This window comes from Vicugna pacos, chromosome 20, assembly GCF_048564905.1.
Source record: "Vicugna pacos chromosome 20, VicPac4, whole genome shotgun sequence".
Lineage (NCBI taxonomy): Eukaryota > Metazoa > Chordata > Mammalia > Artiodactyla > Camelidae > Vicugna > Vicugna pacos.
In genome coordinates, this window is record NC_133006.1 from 41,104,033 (window position 1) to 41,117,586 (window position 13,554).

Consider the following 13,554-nt stretch of genomic DNA (forward strand, 5'->3'; position numbering starts at 1 on the left):
GTACTGGGTGGCTGTGACCTTTCCGGCCTGCATTTGGCTGACAGTGGTTCTGGGAAGAAGGAAGGTGAAGGAGGACCTCAGGTACCACGGAGCTTTCCTGCTTTGCACCAGGGGCCCCGGAATGGCTGGAAGAATCTCACAAAGGAGTTTGGTCTTTGCAGTGGTGAGAGGAGAGCCAGTAGAAGAGCCTGTGTCCCCTGGAGGTCTGTTGGTGGACCGGAGGGCAAAGGCGGGGCGGAGAAGAGAAGCCACACGGCTCTCCCGCACACAGAAGCACTGCGAAACTGCAGAGCTTCAGGAGGGCAGAGCGGGCAGGGGCTGTGGGAGCAGCATCGCCGCCTGTCTCTGCGGACGCCGGCTTTTCTCACCGGCGGGACCTGTTGCAGTTCTCCTGCCCTTGATGTGTTAATGTTTTGTCTTATTTCAAACACATCTGACTCATCTGAGGCCTTGGGGAACAGCTGGCTGCATCCTCCTGACAGCACCTGCTCATTTTTCTCTGAAATGTTCTTACTCAGTGATACAATCAAGAGGCTGATAGCAAGAATGTGTTGGAGGATAAATGGTTTACCTTGGCAGCGGTGAAAAAAATGCAAATGGTAAAAACCAGGACAGACAGGATTGAAATCATTGGTGGTTAGCCCTTTCTTACAAAATGTGCAGATTCAGCCCGATTTGTGATCACCTTCACAGAATTATGATCAGCTGCAACAAGCATCATGTAACTGAAAACTGTTCATGCAGCAGCGGTTTGTTCCTCTGCGCTCGGATGCTGTCATCTCTTGGGGCAAGAGAAGCACCTTGTGTTCTAGACGGGGGAGGAGAAGGACGAGCAAGCAGGGGAGGCGGGGAGCGTTGCGTCGCTCACGTCCATGGTGCAGCCGGCATCTGAATGACGGCTTCTGGTTGCTGTTGACTCGGTTAACTGGAAGGTGGAGTGCTTCGTTCATTTAGGCATAGACTTCGGACATCTGGGGAGACGAGTGCACAGCAGAACGTCTGGAACCCTGACCTTGAGCTCAGCTGATGTGAGCTGTCGAGCGTCTGCAGCTGTTTCTGATTTCCTTGCACTTTGGGAGAACTTGGGTCTCCGCAGTCTAAGACATACTCCCTTTTTTCCAAGCTATTCTAGGCTGGTTGCTAGCTTTCAGAAAAAGGAATTCAGTAATGACTGCTGTGGCCCATTTGACTTTTCCAAAAAGTCCATGCAGCATCCCGAATGAAGAATTAAAACAGCGGATGATTCCCTGAGGCAAATTCCTGTTAGAAAACCAATTCCGCAAATGGAACAAAATATTAGAGTTAAATTATTTTGTTCCCTTCTCTGTTCCCATCACCACCGAAAAGAGACTGTGCTGGAGGAGTGTGTGGGTGTGAGGAAGAGCCGTGATGCTGTGCCGCGGGAATAGCGGGCACGCCGTGCAGGAACGTGCGTCAGACGCTGCCTGAGCGCTTGTCAGGGTAGCAGCTGCACGTGAGGAAAACCTGTGTAAATCTGTATGTGTTCATGTCCAAGCGTCATGGCCCTGAGTAGATACTGCGCATCTAGATGCTGCAGTTGGTCCCCACGGGGTCAGGATGAGGGTCTCCCCCACGGCTTACATCCTGCACGTGCAGCTGCCCCAGCTGTCTTCTTTTCTCCTTTCTGGTTCTTCATGTTGCAAGATTCCATTTTACTCTTGCTTTTCAATGCAAAGGGACCTGATATTTGAATTTCGAATTAAAATTTTCTTTTTACTCTAGAAAGGCTTATCTAAAGCAGAGTTAGCCCCCTAAAGTAAGATTTCTCAGTGAGATGTCCCCACCTCCCCCAGCTCCCATGGAAATGGCCCTCCCCTCCCCGCATTTCTTTGCTTCTCTTTCCATTCTCCTGTTTCTAAATGGAACTACCTAATAGTTTCCCATGGATTCTTCAGCTTGTATTTAAAGGAAAATGCAGAGCGATCTGAGATCATAAAAAGACTGCAGATCACCACAGTGTGTCTGACTTGAACGGCGTCTCCTTAGTCCTTGTTTGAATGTGGTGAAGATGTGGTGGGCGTGGGGCTTAAGGCCATCCCTCTGCGAGCCTGGGAGTGTGTAGGTTACGGACTTCTGAACCGTCTGCTGTGTCGGCTTATCCACACTTCACACGGGTGTGTGTGACCCTGGGGGTGCAGGCCACAGGAGGGCTCTGTGACGTGAGGGGGGTGTGCCCACTGCATTAGGAGATCAGCAAGGAGAGCACGTGGCTGTCAGGTGTGAGTCCCCCCGGACAGACCACTTCTACACCAGACTCCAGACATGCATGTGAAGCTTACTCCTCCCCCAGCCCTGAGAGGTGGGTGTTACGATGCCTGTTTGACAGAGGAGGAAGCGGGCTTGTGTTAAGAAGGCCGCCCAAGTTCTCACAAACAGCAGGACCTGGAAAGAGTTCAAACCCAGGTCCGTCTGATTTGGAAGGCGCCCTCATAAGCCGCCATCCTGAACCACATGTACTGAATGCTGGGGGTAGGGGCGTGTTATGCACCTGCACGGGTGTGCACTTTAAAGATGGGGCACAGCATCTTGGTGTGATCTCCACTTTCGTCTGTGGTGGGATCCCTGCGTGTCGTGTTACACGAGAGGGGCCGAGGACGGTCTGGTGGGAGACCTGACCGAGCGTGGCCTTGGTCATGCCTCAGTGCCTGCACGTGTGGTGCTTCGCTGCCCTCCCGCTTGTCGCTTTGTCTCTGCGTTGACGGTGCAGTTATCGTGGTAACTGGGGGAAGCCAGCCCGAGAGTAACTCTGAAGAACCAGGAATCTAAGCAGCATTTCAGTAGCGCTTTGCCATTTACATGTGTCTTGCTGGGAGAAGATTTATTTCCCCAAATCTGTTTGCTTAGTCATCCCAGGCTAGTAATGGATGGGCCTGTCCCAAGAGCCAGGAGCAGGGCTGATTGTCCACAGGGGAGTAGCAGACAGTCGATTCCTAAGGAAACAAGTTTGAGTTCATTCAGCATCACTTCAGACACTGACACCTTTTTTCCCCCTGAATTTGTTTAGAACCTACGCCATCAGGAGGATAAGAGATGCCTTCAGAGAAAATAAGAATGTAAAGGATCCTGTAGAAATCCAAGCCCTAGTGAATAAAGCCAAGAGAGACCTTGAGATAATCCGCCGACAGGTAAGCTGCGTCAGTGATACACTGTTTTCATTAAGAGCTGTAAGCTTTGACATGTCCCCCTGGATTGGACAGCGTGGCTTCTGGTGTTTATGATTTGCACCACGGGAACATGAAACTCTCTTCCTCTTATTCAAGTAGACAAAGAAAGATGACCTGTTATATTACTGAATCAAAGAGTACATAAAGGAAATTCCAGCTCTCCAGAATTCCCAGGGAATGCATCCTTCCGGGAGGCCGAGTTCCCACAGTTTACTAGACGTTGATGCTTTAAGTATGGAAAACTTGCAAACACTGTTGTCCCTTGTTAGATGGATTACACACTGACATGTGGACGTATGTCAAAGAATGTAAGTACATTCGACTTTTCTTGGTGTTTTCAAATCATAATTCAAGGTAACGTTACCCTTTTCTTGAAGACGCGCTTCTTGGTGATGAGCCTGAATTCTGTTGGCGCGGCAGGTGTGTCTGAGGCGCGGGTCGGGGAGCACCGCCGCTGGGGTTCCGGCGCCCCGGGCCCGCCGCGGCTTGTGGCCTCGTGGGCGGTGTGGGGCACGCGGGCTCCGCACGGCTGAGCAGAGCCACGGGCCGCGTAGCCTGCTGTCGGTTGATTTCTCACCCTCTGAAAAACCTTCCTTTTCACTGTTTTTCTTTGATTTAGCAACAGTCACAGCATAAGCTCCATTTCTGTCTCCATTCTTTTTCCTCTCTGACTTGGAGCAGGGCTGGGAGGCGCGGAGGGAACCCTGCCGCTGTCCTGAGTCCGCCAGGCTTCTGGAAAGGGCTCCTTCAGCGTCGTCGGCAGACGCCAGCATGGCTGTCACTGTGTCGTGTCAGAATGTGTGACCTGTGTGTCCCGGATGTACGTTAATACCCCTGACCCTTCTTCATGCTTGACTCCAAACAATTTAAAATAGAAGGAATATTAAAAATGAGCTTTCCTTTTACGTCGAGGTTGGCAATCTTGTTATTTTGCCTACATCATGAAACAGTCCCTTCCAGAATAACATTTCAGACTGGCCTCCTTGAGTTATCTAGCAATGGAATAGCTTTACCACATTCAGACAAGCCTAGGAAATGGTCTTAGCTAAGAGCACGAAAAGTTAGTAATAGGATAGTTAGAAAAAGAAACTGGTCTGCACATTTGCATATATGTGTTGATGGTGGCGGATAAATGAGTTGCCATTTTAAAACCTCCAGAACGATGGCGTTTTCCAGGCATCAGTGGTTGAATTTTATGGGCTCCTTTAGCACTGGGACTTGGAGAAACAAGCAGCCTGCGTCCTTATTTTGCATAAACTCAGAAAGAGTCAGTTCTTTGGCACTTTCCCATGCAGACGCTGGCGAGCACCTCCAAAACAGACTGGTTTCATCTTTTAGTGTAAAGTTGCTCAGAGTAGAAACAGCTTAGAAAAGGGACCTGGAAGTAATCTGTGCCACCATTTCTCCTGTTGTGTAATTGTCTGTGTCCCTTCTTGGTTTGAAATGCTAAAAAAGGGGGGAGGGGTCAGGGGATAGACTGGCTCTCATCAGACATCCCTGGTGAATCCACACAAAACAGACTCAGGCTCTGGAGCCACGGGTCGCCCAGAGATTGTGTTCATCAAAGAGAAGACACTTCCCAAGCACTTTGAAATACAGTTCTGATCATTCAGAAATAGAGTTACATACCGAGCCTAACAGCCACGTGTCTGGGGGAGAGGGAGAAATGGAAGAGACAGTGGGGACGGGACACTCTGCAGCCACAGGAACAGAGCAGTTTCAGGCTTGTTTCTATAGTGTGAGAAGAGCTGCTTGAATACATGAATTAAGATTCTGACTTCAGGAATATTCAGCTAAATCTTAAATGGGGTAGCAACTTTTTCTTCAAGCCTGGTGAAGACTGAAATACCTGTGCGAAGTTTGGGTAGGTTTACAGCTGTGTGGTGCCGTCAGTGTTCATTACTGTGCATCCTCTTCTTGGTCCTCACAAAGCAGCAAACCTGGGTGACAGTTCCCCGCCATGGATTTATGTAGGCTAGTGCTTTGAGCACTAAATTTACATCCAAATAATGTGTGTTTACTCTGCTAGTGATGGAGTATACCCGTGTCAAAGGACTGCATCCAGCAAAGCAAGGTTACCTGTAGCTAAGTTATCTGGATGAAGAAATACATCATTGCTGTAGCTGTAATTACACAGTGAGAAGATAAACTGGGCATTACATCTTCTAATCCTGGATAACAGCAAGGTGCTGGAATGATGTACCAGTTTTACCAGCAGCTTTTTAGTGGTGACAAGATTCCATACCACATTGATTGTTCCTAAGCTAGTCTGTTGCTTTTTTTTTTTTTTCTCAATGAAGCAGTTCAAATAGTGGCTGTGCCAGACCCAGGACTGTGAACCTACTGTTGTAAGCCATTAAGAGCACACGATGGACAACCCCTAAAGGTACTAGAAAGGGGTTGCTATCACGGGCAGCAGACTTTTTGTTAACCTGAGTGTGTGTGTAAGATGAAGCGTTTGCAGTGTTTAGCTTACACTTAATTATCATTTTTGTAGAATACTAAAAGCAAAGTAGTTTGTCCAATTTATTGGCATTTAGAGTGGTAACAAATGAGAGTCTCTGAAACCAAATTTTTTATTTTCATTTGCTGTTTGATGGTTTAGTGTTTAAATGACTGTTCAAAGGAAATGTCCCCTGCTAACTTTCGAATGTGCTTGTCGTGAGCTGAGAAGCTAGTGGCCATTGACAAGCTCCATCTTTACAGTCCCCGCAGCGGCTGTGCTGGCGCCCATGTGGCAGTCAGACGAGCTGAAGTGAGGTCATCCTTTGGGGCAGCCGTGGAAAGGTGACAGTGTCCCATCTTTAGGTCTTGTGGGGGAAGTGACAGTGCTCTGCCTGTCCTCACGTACACTGTCAGCTGAAGAACAGTCTTGTCAATTTCAGGGACTCTCTCCTTGGCAGTTGTTTTGATGGAGTAAAAGAAAGTCAGTCCCTCCACTGGGGGCATTTAATATCCATGAGCAGAATTAGACGTTATTCACAGTATCCAAGAGGTGGCAGCATCCCAAATTTCCACCGACATAAATGGATAAACAAAAGGTAGTATTTATGTACAATGGAATATTACTCAGCCCTCACGAGGAAGGGAATTCTCACACGTGCTACAATATGGACAGACCTAGAGGACTTTATGCTCAGTGAACTAAGCCAGACACAAGAGGACCAGTACCAAATGACGCCACTTACACCAAGTACCTAAAGGAGTCAGACTCACAGTGATGGAAAGTGGTAGGTTTGCTGCCAGGTGTTAGGGGAGGGGAGAGGGGAGTTCGTGTTTCGTGGGTAAGTTTCAGTTTTTCAGGGTGAAAAGTTCTAGAGATCCATCTTACAACATTGTGAAGTACTTAACACTCCAGAACTATATGCCTAAAAATGGTTAAGATGGTAACTTTTTGTGAGTTGTTTTTCACACACACACACAAAATTCTTCCTCCCCCTCCAAAAAGAATTGTATAGCTAGTCATCAATTTTTTTTCTTAATTAGGAAAAATAAAATTAAATGCTTCAGACACTGACTGGTATTTGAAGGCAGGAAACTTGAACGAGTGCTTTGTACTATGAGCCTTCGGTTTCCTGCCTGTAAAATCCAAGGATTGTACGGTAGTTCCTGAGGCTGCTTCCAGTTCTGAAATGCTGTGGTTCCACATTTCATGGAAACATCTGTCCCCTGCTTGAATATCTGCAGAAACCGCTGGTGCATTTCAGAGTAAATTACTCTATGCTCACCTTGACTTGACCATTTTTCACCAAGATCTTAACTCTCCAGAGTTTGGGCTGTACATGAGCAAAGTTGTAAGCCAGCCGTGTATTTATGCCGTCGTAAATTCCGAAAACTTCTCTTGGTCTGACCTCTCTGCTAAAAGGAAAACTGAACAGCTCTTTTAGTAATGTTGCTGGTACCTCTGCTATGAGCCTTCCTTTCTGGTAGAAGATATGTCACCAGAACTAAAGCATACCTCTGAGCAGGACATTTTCTTTCCCAGAAAATGAAATAGGATTTGAAGAGCAATAATGTGATGACTGATGGGGAAAGTAGGGCTGAAATGCTTTCCTAGGCTCCACCTTCATGTTAATACCGGTTTTTATTTGATTTAACTTCTCCTTGCTCCCTGGCTGACTTCCGAGCGACGTCAAACACGATCTGTGGGAGAAATCGTACGCACAGTGTGTTTTGCAGTTCCACACCTACAGCTTCTTTCCCTAGATATTTATCGAGCACCCGCTCTATGCCGTATAATTATGAATTGATTTTATAAGCCTTCTGGAGGCAGAGTTGGGATAGAACTAAGCGGTCCATCAGAACCTCACAGAAGTCCCTTCTCACTCTGACTCTTTTCGAGACAAAGCCATGCTTCCCGTTCTGGAGCCCATCTGTTCCCACCTTTAATGGAACAGAAACGTACAGTTTGAAAGCATATCCCAGCCCTACTTTCCCCTCTGCTTATATAGATTAACTAAGATTAGAGCAAAGGATCAATCTACATATTTTAAAAATAAGAATAATGCAGTCAGAGGCAAAGGAGATGTATGCTCTCTGTATTGGAGTTGAATAAACATCCTCGGGAAGTCAACATCCATTTAAGTACAATGACTAGAATTGCCCCCTAAGTGAACCCTCTGTCTTTGGGATATATGAATTCTTTCAGCAGCAATAAAAATCTCCCCAGCCTCCTGAGAAAGTGTGAGAAAGCAGGACAAGGAGAAGGATGGTTTAGCTTTATAGCTTGGCCTACGGGGGAGTTATCTTTTTCAGCCTGCTCAATACGTAGTTCCTCTGCAGCTCTAAAAAGACTTCTTCATACAAGATTTAAACTGACTTCCTCTCTGCTCTTCCTAGAAACCCTGCTATTTCCCCTAGTCTGGTGCAGTGGTCATTCCCCAGCTGGTGTTCTTATGGAAGGAACGCCCCTCAGCTGGAGCTCGCCCAGTAACCTTGCTTCGTCCCCCAAGACTGACATGACCAAGCGAGACTCCACTTTCTTTGCGGAAGAAGCCCGGCTCCCTCTGCATGTTTCATACGCAATAATAGTTCTTCCGTGTGCTCTTGTGTTCAGAAGAGCTCATGCAGAATTGCTGCTTCTAGAAAGCTTTTCCCGAGTTGCATTTGGGAATTTTTGTGGTGTTGTCTGCCCTTCTCACATCTAGTCTAGGAGATCAGTCTACTAGTGCAGTTTCCCAGAGCTGTTCTGTCTTGAATTCCTTGAAGAGCTCTTCCTTTGTGAAGCACCTGAAGTGGGAGCAGACATGAACAGCTGAGTCCGGTGACGTCGCCGCCACGGGAGCTTACTGTGCGGTCTTGGGCAGGGTGCGTGTTTGCCTTGCTCACCACGGCAGTCAAGGGGTGATTTTATGCTGGTGGGGGGTGGGGGGCTGGTCATCAGTGTTGGTTGTCACGCCTTCTCTACGCACTGGCACTGTGTCCTGCACGAGCGCTTTGAACGCCTTCTCTCCCGACAGCTTCTCCCAGCAGCCTTGTGAGGAGGGCGCTTTTGTCCTCACGGTTAGATGAGGAGATTCAGACCCGGCGTGTTTGAATAGTTCTCCCAAAGACGCACATCTAGGAGGATTATGGGCCCACACCTGTTCCCGCTCTTTAGCCAGTTCTCAGAGAAGGGGTCCCGCCCCGTGGCCTTATCTCCACCAAAGGTAACATGCTGGTGATGAGAGAAGAGGGCGCGATGGGTGTTCCTTTTCCTAGTTGTCATTTCAGACTCATTAGAAGGTCGCGGGTCCCCTCTGTAGGCTCATAAATAGTTTACCCCCAGGGCCTGGGCTCCATTATCATTCCTCAGAAATTCTCTCACCCTCTCTGCCTTCAAAAGAAAACAAACTACAAAGGCCACAGTCTGAAAATGGTCGAGTTCGGCCACCTTATTTAAGAAGTGCTGGCTCCGGTTTCCCCGTGGATCTGAGGCCGCAGCGCTGACCGTGCTCCCACCACCAGGCGGTCCCTGCAGCGCCCGTCGCTGGAGACCTTTCCCTGCCACCCGCCCACATGTCCTTCCCAGTAATCAGAGTCTGTTCGAGCTGTGCTTGTGCAGAAAGGCCTCCTCCCAGGCTGACAGAGAAACAGGCCACGTCTTCTGGGAGGGGCAGCAGAAGGGGTCCCCCGTTTATGTCCGTTTGTGTTTCTGTCCCAGGTCCCCAGAGGGGGCGGGGAGGTGCTGAGCCCCAGCCCCGGTGTGTGTGAGAACTCACACTCTGTTCCTGAGCCCTGGATCTCTGCGGTTGGAGCTTTTTAAACTTGACGGGTTCTACCTGCACATACATGAAGGGCAGTGTCACCGTGTGGCCCGTCGGAAAGGTTTTTCCTGATCTGTGTGTCTGAAAAACTGCTCTGGTTTTATTCAGAGGTGTACTAGGGAGTAGCGGAGCGGCAGGGAAGAGAAGAGGCTTTGAGCAAGAAACACCTAAATTTAAATCCTAAGCCTTGTTTGGTAGCTCTGTATCCTTGGTCATGATATTCAGTCTCTCTTAAAACATTGTCATCGTTCAGTTTGTCTGCTGAAGCCGAAGGAATGCCATTCATAAGTTAAGGCTACTGCAGTACTTGCTCCGTTGTTGAAATACCAGAGCCAAATGATGTGTCAGAAATGTTCTCTCTTCCCCAGTCTGATAATTAAGGCTGTCATTTCATCGATTGGTTGGTTATAAATAATCAAAAGGCTCTAAAAATTCTCAAAGATGTGGTACTGTAACAATCTTAGCCTTATTAAGTCTTGCCGGTGCACAATTAAATCAGTATTTTCCACATATTCCTTTTCTTCAGGCCTTTCCGCATCATACAGCCTAACAAGTACTTCTCTCCCTGCTCCCCAGTCTTACCTCCTTAATGTTGTAAATGCAGCACCAACCTGAGGTCACATGGACTCCCCATCACAGTCCATCATATATTCAAGATAGCATCCTCAGAAATTTCATCCATGACCCGATAGGCTGCATCTGTAAAAAGTAAGGAATTGGGTGCGATGCTTTCCAAGAGCCTAATAGCACAAGAATTCTTTTTATGAGTCTGCTATGTTTAACAAAGCTAAGTTTAACTGCCTGGTTGAGGTTGGATTTGGGGCTTCTTTCATCAGGTTCCTCGATCTCACTGATGAGTGCAGTCCAGATCTGCCGCACAGTCGTGGACATGCCGCGGGAGCCCAGTGCACACCCTGTCACTGAGCACTGGCAGGCGGTCACATATGCCAGCTTCCTCTGTGGATGGGGAGGGGGCGTCCCATGGCTCTCTGAGGCCCCTCTCACACCTGACATTATCTGATGCTGAAAATAATTGATAATGATTGTTAGATCCCAGAAACATACCTCTGAATGTTGGGTTTTGACCAAGGGTGAGCTGTGTCACTGACCCTCTGTATTTACTGAAATGACTGGAAAAGGAAGGCGTGTCTGCCGGGCTCAAACAGACAGTATGTTTTGTTGAGCCTGGGGAGTGACTGGGTTACGTAACACTGAATTATGTAATGCTGGCTCTCCGCTGTCAGCCTCAGCTGGGGCCAATTCCAGAAAAGCCCTCAGCTACACTTTGTAAAAGCCTTTAACACCCGGCGACGGCAGGGCTGTGGCGTGGATCACGGCGGCTTCGGGGGACCTGTGAACTGTGACAGAAGCTGCCCTTTCATGCAGGTGACAGGTCGTGGATGCCTCGTTACCAATGAGGTTTTCTTTACTAGGACTTAGCAGACCTTCCATGGAGTGGGATGAGGAAAGGGGGACCGGAAGAAAGAGCAGAAATAAATTTTCCTCTTGCTTTGAGCTAGGTTCTGTCTTAGCCAGGCCAAACTGAGCACTTTGTTTTCTCAGTAACTCTCAGCTCTTATTTAAAGTATGCAGCTGGCTGAATAGCTGTCCTTGTTTTTCATAATATTAAGTGTTTTTCTTACTGGAAATATTTTTCAACCGGAGCCCATTTTTTCCCTTCAGGACAGTGACCGCCCTTTTTCAGTCCTGGGCCATGGAGTGAAGTCAAGAAGGCAGTTCGGAAGCGGCGTGGCCCCTCGCGGTATGTGTCTGTGCCTCACCGAGCCTGCCTGGGGCACAGGCATCTTCACTTCTGGCCTCTGCAGCCTCATGGTGGCTTCGTGGCTGGAGGCAGCTCAGCCTCGTTGGGGGAGGGCAGGATGCTCGAGGGCCGGCCCTCCCGGTCTGCAGGCCAGCAGTGGCCCTGTGTTCACCACGGTGCCCCTGGGGCCTGCGGAGTAGTCAGTGTTCCGTGGATGCTTAGTCAAGACCAGAGAGCTCGGAGGCAGAAACGAAAGGCAGAGTTTTAAGCTGACTCAGGAGGCCTGATTCCTGCCCGGCCCCTGCCCCTGCCCAGCAGCATGAGCAGCAAGCCCAGCCTCTCTGAGAAGCCCTGGGGTGGTCAGGACCCCCGCCCTGGTACCCCTTAGCCTCTTGGGTACAGAGGGAGGGAGCACGGCTGTGGGGCGCCACTCACCCATGAGGACAGAGCCCTCGCTGACCAGCCCCCCAGCCAAGGTCCCTTAGCAGGAGGCGGCCGGGAGCTCCTTCTGGAAGTGAATGTGCTGGCTCCCCCAGAAGACGCTGAAAGCAAGAGGCAGTTGGAAACGGAGGCTGTTGAACTCTCCCTAGTACTTTCTCACCCTGCCCTGGGGGATACGCGGGGCCGGGACAGTCAGGTGGGAGAGCTGTCAGGTCCTGGTGGCCACCTCCTCAGTTTATGAACTGTGCTGTCAAATAGGCGTAAGTGTCCCCCTCTGTTTGGGGTGAGAAGACCAAGCGAAAGTGAGCAAAGCACACAGCACGGTGTCCGGCCCATGGGAGACAAAAATCTCTGGCGCCAGAACAACGGGGTCGGGCCCAGTTTGGCTTCAGACCCCGCATGGCAGGAGGGGCGATAGCCGGTCCACTCCCGGGCAGCTCCGTTGTCCAGCCACCCCGTGCTGAACCCAAAGCCTTTGCTTTTGGCCTGTGCAACTCGTTGTAACACAGACCAGACCCTCCCAAACACTTCTCAGTGGCTCGAGTAGAACCACGAAGGCTGAATTCCAAGAGGCAGTTTCTGTATGAAGTATTTTTCACGTGCCAATAAAAGTATATCCGCCAAAAAGAACTGGGGGCAAAAGGGAAATTCAGCCTGCATGATTGTTACCACTTCTCCCAACCCACTCCCCCTACCCCTTGGCACCCCCAGTCTCCTTTTTGTCTCTGGATCTGCCTACTCGGACACTCCACGTAAGTGGAATGTGTGTCTGGGACTGCCTTCCTTCATTTAGCGTAATGTTTGCAGGTTTCATTCATGTTGTAGCACGTGCTGACACTTCATTCTTTTCAATGCCAGATGATACCCTACTGTATGGATGTACATACTGTATTTATCCGTTCATCAGATGAACATTTGGGTTGTTTCCAATTTTTTGCTGTTATGAGTGATGCTGCTATAAACATTCATGTTCACGTTTTCATGTGGACATAAATGTTTTCATTTCTCCTGAGTGTATGCCTAGGAGTGGGCTCCTGAGCCAGAGGGTACCTCTGTGTTCAACTTCTTGAGGCACCGGGTGTTTACCTGTTTTCCGGCGGGGCTGCCCCATTGTTGATCACCAGCAGCAGCGTAGAAGCTCCTAATTTTGTCGCATTCTTAGAAACACTTGTTCTTACTTGCTGTTTTGATGATGGCCAGCCCAGTGGGTGGGAAGAGCTATCCTGTGTATCTTTCGTGTATAAAAACTACTAGATCTCAATTGGAAGGCTAACTTTGACCTGGTTGCTTTTGGAATGTTCCAAGGAAGGTTAAGACTTTCAACATTTTTCACTTATTAATTTCGTGCACATGAACCTCAGGTCGTCCTCTCTAACTGAACTCCAGTTCTCTGTGGATTGAGGACAGTTTAAGCCCTCACTGACTCTATGGTGCTTAGAAGAGATGGGTTTGGTGTTGTGGTGTGATTTGAGCAGCCAGGCGTGATTCGGACGATCCGAAGCTCGGGGTGAGAATCCCTGTCGTTCGGTGCTCCTCGTGGCCTCCCAGGCTTGGGCTGAAGAGAACGAGCTTCCCAGATGGTCGAGGGTGGTGTGTTCCCTTACTGGGGCCCCGTCGTGTCCTTGCACCGTTGGTGACGGTTTATTACTTTTTTCTAACTCTTTTTCCCTTCAAAAAATGCAGCTGCTGTCTCAGAAGCATAGCCCCCCTTACCACTAAGTCAGTCTCTTATATCCTGATTCTTTCTCAGAGGCGGTCCACCCTGCCTCCTCCTTGAGACTTTGTATTTGGTCCTCCCTTCTCCTTCAGACTCTTGGCCTCTGTGCCTAGTAGATGTTTGCATTTGGTGTCTTACCAGCACTTAAAACCCATCACAACCAAACCTTGACTAGTTCTCTCTTCCTCTTAAACTGATTTTCCT

The 13,554-nt window shown here is 49.0% G+C and overlaps 1 protein-coding gene across 2 annotated transcripts in view; it reads left to right on the plus strand.

The window, feature by feature from the left end:
• Positions 1-13,554, plus strand: part of LYRM4 (LYR motif containing 4) — a 106,909-nt gene that overhangs the window by 26,740 nt on the left and 66,615 nt on the right. Inside the window, exons 2-3 of one of the 2 annotated variants that reach the window (XM_072945738.1) lie at positions 3,026-3,146; positions 11,114-11,192. In XM_072945738.1, the coding sequence (XP_072801839.1) occupies positions 3,026-3,146; positions 11,114-11,192 (200 nt within the window). The remainder of the gene's footprint in view (positions 1-3,025; positions 3,147-11,113; positions 11,193-13,554) is intronic. The other variant, XM_072945739.1, reaches the window with a different exon arrangement.